The sequence below is a fragment of the Callospermophilus lateralis genome, chromosome 1, assembly GCF_048772815.1.
Source record: "Callospermophilus lateralis isolate mCalLat2 chromosome 1, mCalLat2.hap1, whole genome shotgun sequence".
NCBI lineage: Eukaryota > Metazoa > Chordata > Mammalia > Rodentia > Sciuridae > Callospermophilus > Callospermophilus lateralis.
In genome coordinates this window covers 200,791,909-200,810,231 of record NC_135305.1, presented here as the reverse complement: position 1 = coordinate 200,810,231, position 18,323 = coordinate 200,791,909, and the positions used below count along the sequence as shown (strand labels likewise).

At 35.7% G+C, this 18,323-nt stretch overlaps 1 protein-coding gene across 2 annotated transcripts in view; it reads left to right on the top strand.

The window, feature by feature from the left end:
- Positions 1-18,323, top strand: part of Oxsr1 (oxidative stress responsive kinase 1) — a 101,108-nt gene that overhangs the window by 19,698 nt on the left and 63,087 nt on the right. The window contains exons 2-3 of one of the 2 annotated variants that reach the window (XM_076843720.2): positions 2,008-2,120; positions 8,503-8,611. In XM_076843720.2, the coding sequence (XP_076699835.1) occupies positions 2,008-2,120; positions 8,503-8,611 (222 nt within the window). Of the gene's footprint in view, positions 1-2,007; positions 2,121-8,502; positions 8,612-10,786; positions 10,874-18,323 lie in introns of those variants that run through there. The other variant, XM_076843728.2, reaches the window with a different exon arrangement.

Below are 18,323 nucleotides of genomic sequence, written 5' to 3'. Positions count from 1 at the left end.
ATGGCTACATCACTCCAACCTTTGTTTCCATTATTTTATCTCTTTGTCTGACTTTGACCCTCTTGCTCCCTTCTTTCACATTAGGACTCCTGTGAGTACTGTGCCTGCACAGATAATCCAAGGTAATCGCATCTCAAGATCTTTAATTTAATAACATCTGAAAAATCCCTTTGCCATAAGTAACATACTGTCAAGTTTCAAGGATTAGAACACATACATGTTGGGGTGGGAGGCATTATTTTTATATACTACATGGATTTTAGATCTTTTCATCATTATTTCACTGTTCCCTAAGGCTCTGTTCTTTTTTTTGTCTGTTATCTTTGTTGTTTAGATTGAGTAAACTATTTATCTTGTTCCTAAAGTGACTGAATTTATCCTCTGTAATCTCTACTCTCTTATTGAGCCCTTTCAGGAAAGGTTTTATCTCAGTAATTATATAAGTTTTAGTTGTATAATTTCCATTTGATACTTTTAAGAATAAATCTTCTGGGGCTGAGGTATAGCTTAGTACTAGAGCATGTGCATAGTGTGTGTGAGACCCTGGGTGTAATCCCCCAGAAACCCCTCTGCTCAAATTCCATTTCTTTGCTGAGATTTTCTATTTTTTTGTTTCAGTAGAATTCACAATTGTTTATTGAATTATTTTTATGATGACTGCCTTAAAAAAATTTTTTTTTGGGGGGGAGAGAAGTACCAGGGGTTGAACAAGGGGTACTTAACAGTGAACCACCTCCCAGCCCTTAAATTTTTTTTTTTTTTTTTTTTTTTTTTGAGACAGGGTCTTGCTAAGTTGCTTAGGGCCTCAGTAAGTTGCTGGGGCTGGCTTTGAACTTACCATCTTCCTACCTCAATCTCTTGAGCTGCTGGGATTTCACATTGTCACACCCAGTGTACTTTGAAATTTTTGTCATAACATTCCAACATCTGATTGATCTTGGTATTGATGTCAGTATGATGTTTTTTCTTGTTCGGATGTGTTTTTCCTGGTTTTTCATGGACATGTCAATTTTTGATTGTATCCTGGACATTCAGAATATTATGTTAGAACACTCTTGAGTCTATTTTAATCTTCTAATTTAGCAGTTCCCTGTTTAGGTTTAGCGTAGCTTCTGTCCTACTTTTGTGAGCTGTAATTCCTATGGTAATTTAGTTTTCAGAGCTCTTGCAGTTCTATTCTCTTCTAGTTTATTCTCTTGACACCACTGTTCCTTCTTTTTAGATGCTGCCTTGGCTGTCTCGTGGCAGTAGGTCCCTGGCTTTGTTACTGCTAAGGGCAATTTGGCTTGGCATTGCCGCAGGTGTAGGGCAGGGATGCAGCTGCCCTGCAGTGTATCTGGCCTACCACTGTTTTAGGTGTGGGATGGAGGGCCCTGCTGATGCTGTGGGGAAGCTATTGCATCACTGTTTTTCATGAGGACTAGGAAATGTTTCTCTCCATTGGGTCTCTGTTGAGCTGTCCCTTTCATAGTCCTTTGGCCAGAGAGCAGAATTTTCTCATTTGTCTGTCTGTGCATCCACCCGTCCACCCACCTCCCTCACTATTGTTGGTACCTGGTTACAGGCCTCTCTGGTGTGTAGTCTGGGATATGTGGAAGATAGAAGGAAACCCCAGTGAACTCACAGTAGTGCTTTCCTCAAGTCCTGAGTTCCCTAGCTAATCTTCTGCCTCCTTTCTAACTTTCAGGGTCCTTATATAATTGTATGCTGTGTTGTTTTTAGGGTATTCAGTTGTATGATAGAAGAGCAGGGAAATGTGGGCCTGTGCCATCATATTCTAGAACTAGTACCCTAGAAATTTTGAATTTTTGCACTGGTATTTATTTTCAGTAAATATGAAGTGGTTGATGCTTTTATTCACTTTGCTCTTTTAGAGTGTTTCTTTGCATCTGTTGTTTACTCTAGGAATAATATATGACTCTTGTTTAAATAGTATAGGAATTAGAAGTGTCATGTCTCTCTATGTGTACATTTATTTATTTACTCATTTTATGTATTTATTTTTAGGGAGTGGAGCAACTGCTGTGGTCCAAGCAGCTTATTGTACCCCTAAAAAGGAGAAAGTGGCAATCAAACGGATAAATCTTGAAAAATGTCAAACTAGCATGGATGAACTCCTGGTATGCACATCTGATTTCTTAAATGGAGGGGCATACATCTATATATTTATGTGAGAGTGGGAAATAATATGAAGTTTTTGGTTTGTTTCTTAAAAAAAAAGTTTATATTTATTTATTCACTTATTTTGTGGTACTGGGTATTGAACCTAGAGCCTTGTGCATGCTAGACAAGTGTTCTGTCTCTAAACTACATCCTCAGCCCTTTTTATTTTTTTAGTTTTAGACATGGTCTTACTAAGTTGTCTAGGCTGGCCTTGAACTTGCAATCCTCCTGCCTGACCTCTCTAAGTAGCTAGGATTATAGGTGTGCTCCACCATGCTTGGGTGGGACTTACTATTTCTTCATTATTAAATAATGTTTATTGTAAAATGTATAAAACCCAGATAAGTAGAAAAAAATCAGTTATAATCCTCTCACTCCGAGATTAACACTTGCTATGTAATCTTTCAAATTGTGAACATTTAAATCTATTCCAGGCTAGAGATAATAGCTCAGTGGTAAAGCACTTGCCTAGCATGAGCAGGTCCTGGGGTTGATTCTTAGCACCACCAATAAACAAACAAAATACATCTTTTTTTTTAGTGGCAAGATAATTATATATTTATTTTTTTTATTGAAAAATTTATTATTCAACTCATATTCTGTGTCTATAAACGTGGATTTAATGTTGTTTTTTTGTTGTTGTTGATAGATGACTATTTAACTTGTTCTTTGGTACTGGATGATTACCATGTTTCTTCTTTTCTTCTTGGTATAAATAATGCTTGCTTATTTCTCTGTTCCCTTAAATATTATGGTATTGTGATTCCTGGATCAATGGAATATTCCAAAAAGACATAGATTTTCTAAATTTTAGATTCTTAAATACCAATTTGTATTAAGACCATTGATGCAAATTGAGAAAATACCCACTCCCACCCTCCCCCAGACAGCATTGTCTTCTCCGAAGGCTAGGGAAAGGAAGAAGTAATGTGAGTCTCAAAGATTAATAACTGTAAGAGATTAAAATGTCATCATACAATAATTGTTTTATACTTCTTTGTGCACAGTGATGCTTAGAATAGTTTTAAATACGTAATAAGGGTTCAGCAAGGAAAATATGTCAATTATCATTTAATGTTTTGAATCCTCTTTCTTTGGCATTAAATGGAAATAATAATACCTGTTTTGGGTACCTCATGAGGTTTTTCTTGAAACCCACTATAAACTTTAATTTCTTTTATTTAGCTATAAAGCTATACACAGTATTTAAAACCATATAAAATGAACTGGTAATTTTTCTAAGACCATATAAAGCTAGTAAGAGAAAAGGAAGGGCTTAGGACTAGGATGACCTGCCTATCCAAAGTTTTCCACTGACTCAAATTGTTTCTCTTCTTTCTTTTCTTTTTAAAGTTTTTTTTTTTCCTTCTTTTTTTCCTGATGCTGGAGATGATGGAGCCCAGGGCCTCTCATGCTAGGCAAGTGCTCTACCACTGAGCTATATACCTATAGCCTTCCACTGTCCCAAGTCGGATTTAATTTCTGATCTTGTCTGTACAGAGTTTTAGTATTACATAATAATTGAAATGAAAAAGTATGACACATGTATTTCTTCTGGAATTGGTAACACATGCACAGAAGCTGGAGTGAGTTGCTGGAATGATCTTGTCCCATCTTTGGTGAGAGAACATGCACTTGAAATGTGAGGCTGAGTGTAATCCTGTTTGAAGATCTAGATTTACAGTTGCCAGCAATATCATTCAGCAACATTTGAACTGCAGTGATGATAAGGGAAGCCTGCAAATTGTGAACTGTCAAAGCAAAACAAAATTCTAACCTACATATTAATACTAGAGTTTGAGAAGCCCAATTTGAATACTCATTATTTACTATTTATTGTACATTGTGTATAATGATAGAGACAAGAGACAAGGTAAATAAAAAGCCTTATTATTTACTACTTAAGGACTAAAGAAACTGAGGTTCGAAGCCTAAATAACTTGGCTAAGTTCACATGGTGATAATAGCAAACATCTTTCAGTACATTAGCCTCAAACATGTCTGAGATAGGTAGTAGCATTATTTCTTAGATGAGGGAAACAAATCATAGAAGAGGTGGAGTCAGTTTTTCTGACTCAAGTTTATTCTATTTTGTGTAGTATGTTGCTTTTAATCTTAGTTCACAAGTAGAACATCTCTTCTTAAATATCGTAAAACATTCTGGACAGTATTTTTGTTTTTATGTCAAGGCCTTACTTTTAGAGGAATACAAATTGATTTATCAAAAGAAATAAAATTGGTTAGAGATCTCTAAATTTTATCCAGAAGTATATATTTTGGCACCAGGGATTGAACTCAGAAGTGCTTAACCGCTAGACCACATCCCCAGACCTCTTTATTTTTTATTTTGAGATAGGGTCTTGCTAAATTGCTTAGGGCCTTACTAAGCTGCTGAGGCTGGCTTTGAACTGGTGAGGCTCCTGCCTCAGCCTTCTGAGCTGTTGGGATTAACATGTGCCACCATGCTGGCTATCTAAATATTTTAATAAAGTTTTAAATGATAAGTATAGTACATATGTACTATAAGCAAATATGAAAAAGAGCAAAAGTGACTTTTAATAGAACAAGTTAAAAATAATTGCCTTTTGGGGGAGTTGGGGAAATAAGAAAATTCCACTGGACTTGAAGAAATTTCAGGAATATATGGAATGCTGGAATCAGCTAATACTCTAATTTTATAATGAATCATATTTTCTCTGTAGAAATATATATATATATGTATATATATATATCTGTCCATTTCTATTAGATATAATGTTAATGTAATTGAAATAACATTCTTATGGAATAATTCTTGATTGTGTGGAACATACTCTCATTTTCTGTTATTATATTTTTAAATGCAACTTTCTTAATTGATTTTTGTGACCCATAAATAGGTTATAACTCATAATTTGAGGTGTGCTGAGAGGTATTGAGACTGTACATTCAGGTTGTAACAATTGTAAAGGAAAGGAAGACACAGGTTTCTTAGATGCAAAATTTGTTTATAGTCCCAAATAAACTGTCCATGAGGGCAGAGGCTTTATTTATTCTATGTGAATAAAAGAATACAGTAACATTACTTGGGGGACTGGCTGAATTGTGTGAAATGGAGGAAAACTGCCTACTTTTGAGTAATTAGAAAACTGGAGTGTAAATGCTAGAAATCAAGATGAGTTTCACAAAGGAATGAAAAGTCACTATTAAAGGAAGAAGAAAGCTTAGGTGGAGAACTAAGTAGTCTTAACAGAAAGCCTTACATAACAGATTAATAAATGACTTTTAAGAAAGCAGTTTCATTAGTAGGGGTAGAATTTACCCCTACTAATGGTTGTTGAGAAAACTGCTGAGAACTTTGAGTCAGAATGAATATACTACTTCTGGAAAACATTTATATATTTATTTTTCCTTTTGAAAGGAAGAGGGAAAAAATAATTTTAGTGGGAGTTAGGGTTTAAAGGAATAGAGGGGAAGAAAAGAAATATTTAAGTCCCTTTTCATGTTTGAATTTTGTGGGTTTTTTTTTCTAGTTTCCTATTGGAAAACCCTTTGTAGTAAGCCCTTTTCAAGTTAAAGCTCAAAATCCTTAGCTTTATGTTTAAGACCTTCCATAATTTGACCCCAAGTCTTTGCACTATTGTCACCCTCCTGTGTAATTCTTTTTCCCCTTACCTCTCTGTTACTAAGTCACTAAGACCTCTTGTATCTCTTTATTACTACCTCTTGACTCTTCTTCTTCTTCTTCTCTTTTTTTTTTTAATATTTTTTAGTTGTCAATTGACCTTTATTTTATTGATAAATATTCAGTGCTGAGAATTGAATCCAGTGCCTCACACATGCTAGGCAAGCGCTCTACCACTGATCCACCACCCCAGCCCCTCCTTTTTTTTTTTTTTTTTTTTTTTTAAACAGTGCAAGGGATAGAGTACGGCTTATGTGTGTTAGATAAACGCTCCACCACTGGGCTGCACCCTAGCCACTTAAATTTTTAAACCCTTTTATTTATTTATTTATTTTATTTGTTTATTTTTATGAGGTGCTGAGGATTGGACCAGTGCCTCACACGGTCAAGGCAAGTGCTCTGCCACTGAGCCCCAGCCCCAGCCCTTAAACCTTTTATTTTGAGAAAACTTTTAACAGAAAAGTTGTAGAAGTAGTACAAAGAGTTCCCACTTGCTTTTCATCCAACTTCCTCTAATGTTAACATAACTGTAGTACAATTAACAGAATTGAGAAATTTATCATTCCTCCATCATCTCTCACCCAGATGGTGGCAATAGCTTGAAAAGTCTTTGCCTCTAGTCTTGGCTTCATTTACTTCCTATGTTGTAGCAAGAGTGATTTATGAAAAATATATATATGGTTAAATTTTTTATGCCTTCCTATAGCTGTTAAGATGAAGACTAACTTTTTTGACATACTTACAAGGTCATTTATGTTCTGGTTGTAGGTAATTAAACAATCAAAACCTTAAAATCAAAAACCTACTTATCTTTCCTGTTTCAGTGTCAGTGCAGTAAAACTTAAAAGACTTCACTGATTATGACTCCTATGTTTTCTCAATATGTTTCTTCTCTGAATTTATATAATATCTAGTACTTTTCTCTCAAAATTATATTTACTATTCTTGTTGTAACAGTATAACTAGCAAGGTAACTGGCACACAGTTGGTATAGTAGGCACATAAAAAATATCTGTAGAAAACATGAATTGTTTACCGTAGGCAGATTTATTTATTGTGTCTTAAATGTATCTGACATATTTCATCTTATTTAAAAATCACTTTACCTTGCACCTTATACTGTTATCCTTTTTTTCACATCCTATAGAACTAAACCTGGTTCCCACCTCCTTTGTAAAGAATTCTTTGGTCACATTTGCCTGCCTTAACTATTCTTTCCTATGATTTTTGTAACATTTAATATATTTATTACTCACTTAGCACATATGCGCTGTCCTGTCAGTTAGCTCTTTTATGTACATATCTTATTTCTTCAACTCTGTATGTCAGTAGGCAAGTGCTTACTTCAGTTCCTTCTTCCTTTTCTTAGCTTTTAGTGCAGAAGACCATGCAGGTGAATTTGGAGTTTACAAAATACATATGACAAGGTCCTTGACATAAGTGAATTTATATTCAAGTAGAAGTTGAGAAAAAAGAAAACTGGCTTTTGTGTGAACACTTCTTATGAATCAGAAATTATGAGCAACTCACACACTGTGTATCTTATTGAATAGATACCAAGGACCTTGTGCAAGGGCATGAGTAAATGAAAAGCTACATAAAGTGCTGTTGGATTTCATTTACTCAGCAAATATTTATTGAAGGTGTTCTGTGTGCTGGGTGCAATGATGAGTTCCAAGAATAGTCTTAGTTTTCACTGAACTTACAGTTTTGCGGGGGATGCAGAAAATAAATAGGCAATTATAGTATGGTATGGTCAATTCCACAGGGGTTGGGAATCGACTGTTAAGTACTTGCCTTCATGTAGCTCTTAATCTAGGAGTGAGAGATGAATAAGCATACAGTGTAGTATCCTGTACATTATATGAGGTGATGGAATGAAAGACATGGTACTTGGAAGATAAGAGACAGGGAACCTAACAGACTTGGGAGGAAATTTTATCTAGAGTGAGATCAGAAGGAAGAAGCAAATGTCCAGAGTTAGAAGAAGCATGGCAAATTTCAAGTTTTCTGTGGCTGGATCATAGGACTAGGTCAGAGTAGTTAGGAATGAAACCAGAGTGTTAAACAGGGCCCTGATCATACCCAGGGCTTTCTAAGGCATTTTATCATACCAAATCTAATTTAAACTCATAATCTATGGTAGAGTAAACTTGGATATCTGGTTCAGGTTTATACTCTGTTTTAGTATATAACCTTGTCCTATTTCAGTATGTTTTTCTTTAGGGTGAGAATTGTTAATCATTTCTCAAAAATGGGAGTAAAACAATATTTTTTTTTTAAAAAGTATCCCACATAAACAAAAACCCTTATTCTCTGCTTATTAGTAATTACTTTCTGTGGCTATTAAACCATATTTCCCAAGATGGTTCTTTCAGGACACCTTGAAATAAAAATGTTGTCCCAGTGGAGGACTCTTGTGGTATTGTACCAGAGTGTGGTATATAGTGTGTGTTTCAAGTTTCAAAGATGACTACTGAAGTGAATTAAAGGGGTAGGTTGGGGATGTATTGTGGGAAGGCAAGTGGCTTTTTGGCTTAATTATTCTTGAAGAGATCAGGGCTGTGGAGTTTCCAAAAGGTTGTGACAGTATTGGGATCCCTGTCTGTATTTGCTAACTTGCAGTGTATGTGTTAAGCTTGCATATAATGAATTATCATATTTTCTGTTTGTAGAAAGAAATTCAAGCCATGAGTCAGTGCCATCATCCTAATATTGTGTCTTACTACACATCTTTTGTGGTAAAAGATGAGCTGTGGCTAGTCATGAAGCTGCTAAGTGGAGGTGAGTGATGTGCAGTAAAATGTTCTGTTCCACAGGTTGAAAAGTTAAAAATTTCCTTCTTTTTATCCTGATTTGATTTCATGGATATTTGTATTTGGGGAGATACCAAAAATGTATTATCTGTTAAAGAGGCTAGTGTATAAGCTGAGGCAGATTTCACACATTGCATTGGGTTGTTATGCCTCTTAAATCTTTCTTAATTTAGGATGATTCCCTTCCCCTTCCTTCCTTCCATGCCATAAGCTTATTGAAGAGTCTTGATTCAGTTATTTTGTAGAAGGTTCCACATTCTGGATTTATTTGATTTTTCTTCTTGTTGATGTTTAATTTGATCCAGATTTCTCTATTTTTTGAAAATTAGCTGTAAATACTTTATTAAATTCAAGTTAAATATTTTTGGGCAGAATACTTTGTAGGTGATGCTGGACGCTTCGTATTACATCAGGACAGAAAGTGTTTGCTGTCTGGTTGTATCTTTAATAGTGATTTTAATTTTGTTTGCTTAAGATTATGACAGCCAGACCTCTCCATGGGAAAGTTAACTTTTTCTCCCTTTGTATCCAGCAAGTAATCTCTGAAATGATACTCTGGCACTGTGTGAATATCTAGCCCCCATGTCTTTTAAAATGACTTTACCATCCATTAATAATCCTTGTTTGCATTAGTTAGTTCATCAAGGATTTTAAAATGTGATTTTTCTTATTGTATCATTTCTTTTGCATTTATAATTTGTCATTCTTTTGTGAAGAGGAACTTTGCCTTACCAACTGATGCCCTGTACTTAATCTGTACTGTAGTTTAACTGAAAAGGGCAGGTTTTATAAACCAATTTTCAGAGTAAAAAGTTGCTCAAAAATTACCTCCAACAGTAGCAAAGAGAGGGTTTTTTTTCCCTCCTTCTTTTTTCTAGTTGTGTTGGGCCTTCACTTTTTTGCATATCATTATGACTCAAGTTTTTTTATATGTTGGCAGTGTATCAGTCAGTTGTACTGGTTCTCTTTGCTGCTTGGGTTGTCCAGATTTTGTTAGTGAAAATCCGTTAAGATCCCTCTTGTATTCTTTTGACATGAGCCCACTGATCTTTGAGTACATCCTTTCTTTTTAAGTGAACGTTTCTTAGGTTGACATTTATATTCTTTTTTTCCAGACCCAGAATCATTTAATATTCTAAGCAGCTCTGTTATTTTTTTCTGGGGAATGATATTTAGAAAGCATAACTTAGGTACTTGGTATGCTCATTGCTACTGCCCTGTTGGTGCTCCTAAAATTTGGAAATATAATATACATTAAAATAATAATTTGACATTCATATTTCTAATTCAAAGTTTAATATTGTAGACATACAAACTTCTGTAATACTATGCTCGAATCTCTTTCCTCTTACAAAAAGATCTTGGTCCACAATATTAGCATAATTACATGTGTGCTGTATCCTGCAGACAGACACACACATACAACACACACACACGCTATTATTTCTACTTTATTCTTACAATAAAATATAAATATTGCTAATTGCAAAGAAAGGACTTGGGCATGAATAGATTGAAAATTTTGTTTGTTACCTGAAGGTCCATGCCACATGATAAATTAGTCTTTTTGTGGCAACATTGGTAGGACTCAGGAATGCTGACCCTGGAGCCACTCCAGGCTTCTCATTTCTGCCTGTTGGTTTTGTTTGCCTATGTATTTTGTGAGGGAATATGATTTTTCATTTTAGAATGCAGAGTTACAGAAAAAAGAATCCATATTTGTTTAGTTTGTAATTTTAATACTGTCCCTCACTGAACATTGTACTTCTCCAGAGAAGCTCCAAAGGTAAAAAGATAGGCTTTAGAATAAGTTCCGCCTTTCCAGCTTAGCGATTGTAATGTCATTGGGAAAACTGTTTCAACCTTTTGAACCTTTTTTGTATTTTTTAACATGGCTGTTAAATGAGGATACCTTCCTGCAATTCAGTGTATTGGTGAGGAGTAAATAAGATGATAAATGTAAAGCATCTACTATTGTGCTGACGTGTAAGAGTTGCACAAGAAATTTTTATTCATAAGTAGTAATGTTCCCTTGCTATATTTTGATGCTTTTCAGTGTAGCCAGAATCACCTTTTTGTTTCAATCCCATTAGTGACACACTGGAGAAACTGGATTGCTTTGTTAAAGGCCCTGTTCATATGATGGTTGGAAGCCTTGCTAACACCAACCACCTTTCAAGATGGTGGTCAAGCATGGTTCTTTCTGTATGGACAGATATGGGAACATTAGGTAATACTGTATCTTTCCTTATTGATCACCTATGGTATAATTTATTTGTAATTTACAAAAATGTATAATACAGAGTTTTTAATGTTTTGCAGAAAAATTCTCTGCTATAGGAATAAATTGTATACATAATTCTGTCTTCTGTATGCTAGCCCATCTTTTCTGCTACTTCTAAGCAGAAAGACTCTTCTTCTTCTTCTTCTTCTTCTTCTTCTTCTTTTTTTTTTAAAGATTCCTATTCCGGGCTAGGGTTGTGGCTCAGCGGTAGAGCGCTCGCCTTGCACGTGCGGGGCCCTGGGTTTGATCCTCAGCACCACATAAAAATAAATAAGTAAAATAAAGGTATTATGGCCAACTATAACTAAAAAAAAAAAAAAAAAAAAGATTCCTATTCTTTTGTTAATGAGTATATGTTCTGATTACAAAAGGGGTGGACATGTAGATGGGTGAAATGCCTTTTAAAAATAGCTCCTTGTCCCTTCTGGTCTTTGATTTCCTTGGGTAGTGTCTAGTTTTTCCATCCTTATACTCAGAAATTTCCTGAAGTATAATTTTCAATCATGTCCCAGTCATAACTCATAATAATTACTTACATGTTTAAGAACCAACATAATCTTTACATCTAAACTTCTTAAATATTAAAATTTTTGCATTTTTTTTGAAAATGAAATCTTTTGTTAGTATTAAGTGAATAAACATTTAAACAGAAGAGATATCTTAAGCAATATTTAGGGAAACAAAAAGATAGAACTAAGTATATCTTAAAATTTTTTTAAGTAGAGAAAATTACATGAGGGTTTATAGTGCAACTAATACACTATTCATTTCCGCTGTCATATATTTGAAAAATAAAACCAATTAAAAAAAACACTATTTATCAATACTTACTGAACACCACTACTTTGGTAAATACAATAGATAGTTCCTTGCTCTCCATGGGCCTCATAACTGATAATAAATAATAACTAAGTAATTACAAGTGTGTAGAGTGCCATGAAGAAGTACCAAGTGCCATGGGAATATGTTACAGGAAAGCCTAACCTTATTGAGGGGTAATGTATGCACTAGGATTAACAGAGACTTCCCTTAAGAGGTGACATCCAGTTGAGACTTAAAAGAATAAGCAATAATTAGCCAGGTGAAATGAGGGATGGAGGTAGTATAAGGGGAAGGATGAGAGAAGCGATCCAGATAGAGGACATTCTACAAAAGAGGGATGGAATAAAGATGGAGGAGTGTGGAATGTCTCAAGAATCTGGGTATCTGGGTGCCACAGCCACAGGAAGATTTGGGAAGACCTATGGGGGAGGCTATGACAATCTCTTTGAATAATTTAAAAAATATAAATTACCATAAAATGCAAATATGAATATAATATCTTCTTTTATATCAGCTTCTTTAGCCACAGTATTTAAAACAAAAGTATATTTTTGATTTAGCCACATTGTACTAATGTAGAATTTAGTAAACTAAATCGTAAAAATAAATAGTAACTGACACTCTTAAATCATCATCTGGATGAACATCATGGTTAAATAAATTAGCTGGATGTGGTGGCACATTGCCTGTAATCTTAGTTACTTGGGAGGATGAGGCAGGAGATTCATAAGTTTGAGTCCTAACTTGGCAACTTAGTCAACCGTCAAAATGAAATATAAAAGGGCGATGTAGCTTCAGTGGTAGAATACCCCTGGATTCAATTCACAGTAGCACAAAAACAAAACAAAAAGTTTCATTAAATGTCAGTACTGCAATTATTTCATAATGCTTTCTTATAACAGTAATATTCTTATATTTTGCTAGTTAAAACCCTGATGTTGAATGTTGGGATTTGTTAATACTCTAATGAATCTTTAGAAATTAGAAGCATGTTTTGTCTAAATATCTGTTTATACAGTTTATAAGTACCAAACTGTCATGTGAGATTTTTTTTAGAAACACAGATAATTAAGAAAACTTATGAGAGGAAGAGAAAGAAGTACCTGTAGTATATAGAGATGAAGAAATCTAATTTAAATGAACTGCCCTAGAGAGTGAGGTATTTTGTTATTTAGGAGTCCCCCAACTTTGTCATTTTCTAAGGGATAAAAAGTGTGAGTACTTCCTTGATCTACACAAAACCCAGGTACGGTACCAGATATTTATAGATTAGTTCTGAAGGTTCAGTCAATAGTGGAGGGTTTTAAACTTTTGGACCTTCTAGGGGCCTGAAATGGAATAATTAACCAAGCCAATTTTGGCCCCTTTGAAACCTAGCCTAAAGATTGATTAAAACTTCATAGTAGAGACACTTTTAACTAAATCAAATGAGTTGATTTAAAAAAAAAATTTTTTTTTGTAGGTGTAGATGAAAAGAATGCCTTTATTTGTTTATTTTTACATGGTGCTAAGGATGGAACCCAGTGCCTCACACATGCTGGGCAAGCACTCTGCCACTGAGCTACAGCCTCAGTCCAAATTAGTTAATTTTGTATTCGAAGAATGTCTTTTTTTTTTTTTTTTTTTTTAAAAACTTCCCTTTACTAGGTAATGAAACTGGGGTACTCCTTCCCAGCCATTTTAGTTTTTTGAATTTTGAAACAAGGTCTTGCTAAGTTTCCCAGGCTGCCCTTAAAACTTGCAGTCTTCTTCCCCCAGACTCCCAGTCAGCTGGGATTACAGGCTTGTGCCTGTTTGCCTGGCAGAGTGCCTTTTCATAAAAGTAAATGAGGAAATTAATGTGTTGACTGAGTAATTAATTTGAGTTGTAATTGTCAGTTTAACAGGAATCTTAAGCCAGTCAGTACTTCACTACTTTGTCAATATTATTTTATCATAATGATTTTTTTGGACAGTTAAAGCTTTTGCAGTTTTTTTTTGGGTGGAGGTGCGGGTAGAGTGTTGGGAATTGAACCTAGGGGTCCTTTACCACTCATCCACATCCCCAACTCTTTTTGTTTTTTGAGACAGGATCTAGCCTCTGTAGTCACTGAGATCACAAGTGTATGCCACCACACCCAGCATCACATTGTTTTTTAAATGTTCTGTGCCACAGGCTGTGAAGACATAGAATATAATTTTGGAGGGGGGGGATAGATCTGTGTTTTAACTTTTTGCTTTATGTAATAGAATTTTTACTAAATCCCCTTAGTTTTCCATGTGATTTATTTGCCTTTATTTTGAAAAATGCTTAAATTTTAGTGGTGGACAGCTTTTATCAAAGTAGCATAGGTTGTTAAAATGTCTGAAAAAGCACTTTTTGGGCTCAGATATCTTGAATGACAGTCTTTAGGGTCTGCATCTTTTACTTACTTGCCAAGTAATTCCTTTATGTGTTAAGAGTTCAAGATCTGATTATCCTAGCAGAGTATTTGTTTTTCCAGATTGTGCTTGAGAACACAATACTGTCTACACTATTATAACTTTCCCAGTTGTTTCTACTTTTTTTTTAAAAAAAGATATTAATAAAGTCACCAGTGATAATCTGTAGTTTTCTTTTGCTTTAGCATGCTTTACCTTCAACTTTCTCTTAGTTAACATTTAAATTGTATGATTTTGATATTTGAGGAGCAAGTATTGCAAGCATCGTCATTGAGTTTTGGTGCTTTGTAGCATCTTGTGATGCCAGGAAAATCAAACAGATAAGAAGGGTTGGGGGGACTCTAGAAATAATACCTTTCAATTAAGGATGAAGATTTGCCACTTATAAAAATTATTGTTGGAAGGAGACTAAAATGGAAAAGAAATAGTTATACCAAGGAAGGGAGAGTTTTGTCTATGCCTTGTTCAGATGCCTGATTTGGATACTGGGATGTACATTACTCTTAATTTTGATTGTTGGATGATGTGAAATTAATTTGAAAATTTAAAATTTTGAAAAGGAGCTCTTCCTTCACACTCTTCCAAAATATAGAACTAATAATTTTTTTTACACATTTAAAACAGTGTTTATTGAATATCTCAATTTTTAAACAAATATTTATTTATTTACTTTTAGTTATAGGTGGACACAGTATCTTTATTTTACTTTTATGTAGTGCTGAGGATCGAACCTAGAGCCTCATGCATGCTAGGCGAGTGTTCTACCTCTGAGCCACAACCCTAGCCCCTGAATATCTCATTTTTCATTTGGGAGATGTTAGAAGGGCCTGAGGCCCTTCAGCCAGGCTTATTCTGGAGGCAGAAAAAAAGTGGGGCCCAAACCTGGACCCAGAAAGTTCTCTTAAATATATGTTCTTGGCCTAGGCCAAGAACAAGATACTGCTGATTCCTTTTAGAAGTATGTGAGGCTTCAAATCTGCTCAATTAAGATACAGTTTCTGCTTCACTTCTCACTAGTGTCAACATGGTCAGGTCAGGCCTTACTTTTCATTTTCAGTATCCATGTCATACTACACAGGTGCCACATACTAGCCTAGTAGCCACAGAAGGGATTTCAGCTCTGGCATCCTGGGATCACTGCTGCTGAAACACCAAGGAACAGCAGATAGCCTTCTGCTACATGCTGGGCCAGGGACACAGGAAGTGATAGTTGTCAGGAACTGGAAAGTCTAAGATGTTCTTCCTTGCAGCTAACAAGGTAGCCTGCCAGTTTTATGATGCCAATAGAAAACATAAAAACTCCCAGGACATCTTCCTGAAGAGCTGCTGTGGCTGTAAGCCCTTCTCCCACTTTGTGGGATCAGTCATCTGATCATGACTCCTGCCTTTTGAAGCGGTCACAGGTCCCAACCCAGGGGTGGGCTTGAAGGTCATAGGACCCATCTCTAGTGGGGTCCCTAGAGGTCGCAGGTTCCATCCCACTTATCGGTGCCCTCTAGATCACACAGAAGAAATCCTGTTTCTCTTCTGAGCGAGACCCGCAGAAGAAAGGCACAAGTCACCCCACAGCACAGGAGTCTCCTGGCCCTTGCGTCGACCAGCCCTTGTAGGGAGGGCCTGGCCTCCTACCGCTGAACAGCAACCCCAAGACTCTTAACCCGGCCTCATTAAAGAGCGCAAGCTGCCTGGAGTCTTCGATGGCAGCGGATACTGAAGGGACCCAGGAAGGGATCTCAGAGACCAAGAAACTGCATCACCAGCCACAGATACTGCCATGCACGCCCAGAACTAATAATTTTGATGTGCTCTAATATCTTTGTGGCTTCCTTTCTTTGAGCTATCAGTATGGAAATTCCCCAAAAGTACATAGTCATGTCATATATCTCTTGTCATACTCTGTGGCACCCAGTACTAGATCTTGAATATAATAGGGCTTAATTGTTAAGTAAATACACTCTTAATTTTTCTTTTCTTTCTTTCTTTCTATTTTTTTTTTTTTTTTTTTGGTACCAGAGATTGAACCCAAGGACACTTTTCCACTAAGCCAGAGTCTTCCTGAAAAGTTGCTTAGGGTCTCGCTAAGTTGCTGAGGATGGCTTTGAACTTGCGAGCATCCTGCCTTACTCTCCCCAGCTGCTAGAATTACAGGTGTTTACCTCTACTCCTGGCTGTTGTTTAATTTTTTAAAAAACTGTTAATTTTAAGTTCCTAGTAGCAACTTTTTCCTTGGCATTCCTTAATTTAGATATACTTAAAGTTACAAACATGCAGCTTGCTCAGTGATTATATAAGTGTCTTCTTGCTAAGCAGTAAATACTGCTTTTATGTGGGTTGAAATTCTCAGAAGAATGAAACATGGCCCATTTGGTGTAATCATTTTGCTTTAGGGATCAATGTGTGATTGATTAAACTAAACTGAACCAAGTTTCTCCCTTAGGCCTCCCTGCTTCCATATCACAAACATGTGAATCCCAGCAATAAGAGGGGAAAGAACTAGTTTGATAATATGCTAGGAAGTGCTGTCTGAGCTGGTGCAACAGTGCACATCTGTAATCCCAGTGACTCAGGGGACTGAGGCAGGAGGGATTGCAAGTTCGAGGTCAGCTTCAGCAATTTAGGGAGACTCTAAGTAACTTAGTGAGACCCTGTCTCAAAAGAACAATAAAAAGGACTGGGGATATGGCTCAGTGGTAAAGTGCCTCTGAGTTCAATCCCTGGTACCAATAAAACAAGAAAGGGAAACACTGTCTAGAATTTGGAGCCTCTCATCTTGAGAAAATAAACTAACTGAGGCTTTCATAGGAGAGAAAAGATATAAGAATCTTACTCTTTTTCATCTGAATTTTCAACCAGTTTTAGGACTCAGGATATAGCTCAGTGGTATAGTGCTTGCCTAGCACATTCGAGGCTCTGGGTTTGATACCCAGTACTGTGAAGAAAACCAAAGATAAAAATAGTTTTCTCGTTTTCAGTCCTCTCCTTCACTGCCCTCTCACTTCTTATGTGGTATTTGTGTATCATTCTGGCCTTTTTGGAGCCAGAACTCCAGAAGGATCACTTTTTCTTAAATGTATACCTCCTCTGCAGGCATTGAAAGTAAAATTTTTTCACTTTGTTTAGTCAGTTACTTTTTATATTTCTGCTTGCTTTCTTCTATAATATTGTTGCCATTTCCCCCCCTCCTGCCACACAACCTTATTAAAAAATCTCTTTCCTATTCTCTTTGTTCATCCTGGATTTATGCCCCCTCCTTTTAAAAATAAACTTCATCAAGTTATTGTATTTTAAGTGGGAGCTAGAGTGAATTTAAATTCAGTCCTTCATGAGTTCTGGGAATTGCGCTCAGGGTGTCCTACCACTGAGTTATACCCCCAGCCCCAATCCTTTGTGTTTTTGAGGATCTTACCTAGACCACTTCTTTCCATGTATTTGGAATTAGTATTGTTTTTTTTTAAGTGAATGAAATAAAACCATCCAATACGGTATGTTTTCAGCAGGGTTGAGTAAGTGATTTTTAGTCTTGATCATTGAGGTTTTGTACCAAAAAATGGATATTGAATCTTTCTAGTATAGTCTGTCTTCTGTTTCAGACTTCTTGACGTAGTTTCTAATAGTGAGGATTGTTTTGTTTTGGTTCTATGATCTTTATAGGTCAGTATATTCCAGACACCTTAGGAACCAAATCTCTGGCATGCCTTTTTAAAAATAATTATTATTATCAATTTTTGTAGTCAGCATTCTGTGATTTTAATTACTTTCTTTTCCTCTCTCTCCTCTCGTTCTTTAATAGAAGCATTATTTCCTATCCTGGGAAGAATAGGATTGATAAGACATCTGGGGTATTATTTAAAGAGAACTTCATTGTTATTCATGTTTGTCTTTACCTATTTTATTTCTATAATTTATTAACCAGAAAACTTAAGTGTTTAAGTTACTTTGTATACAAATCTGATCTTCATTTTCTAACTTCCCTGTTTTAACTCTATTTCAGTTGTGTTTTTACCTCTCCTTTTTCTCTGTCTCTGTTTCTTGCAGTGTTGGAGATCAATATCTTTAGTCATACAACACTGCTTACTCTTATCTGGTATTGGAGGTCTATATTAGTTTGTGATATCTTACATTTGAATAGTACTGATGGGCATGGTTCACTTAC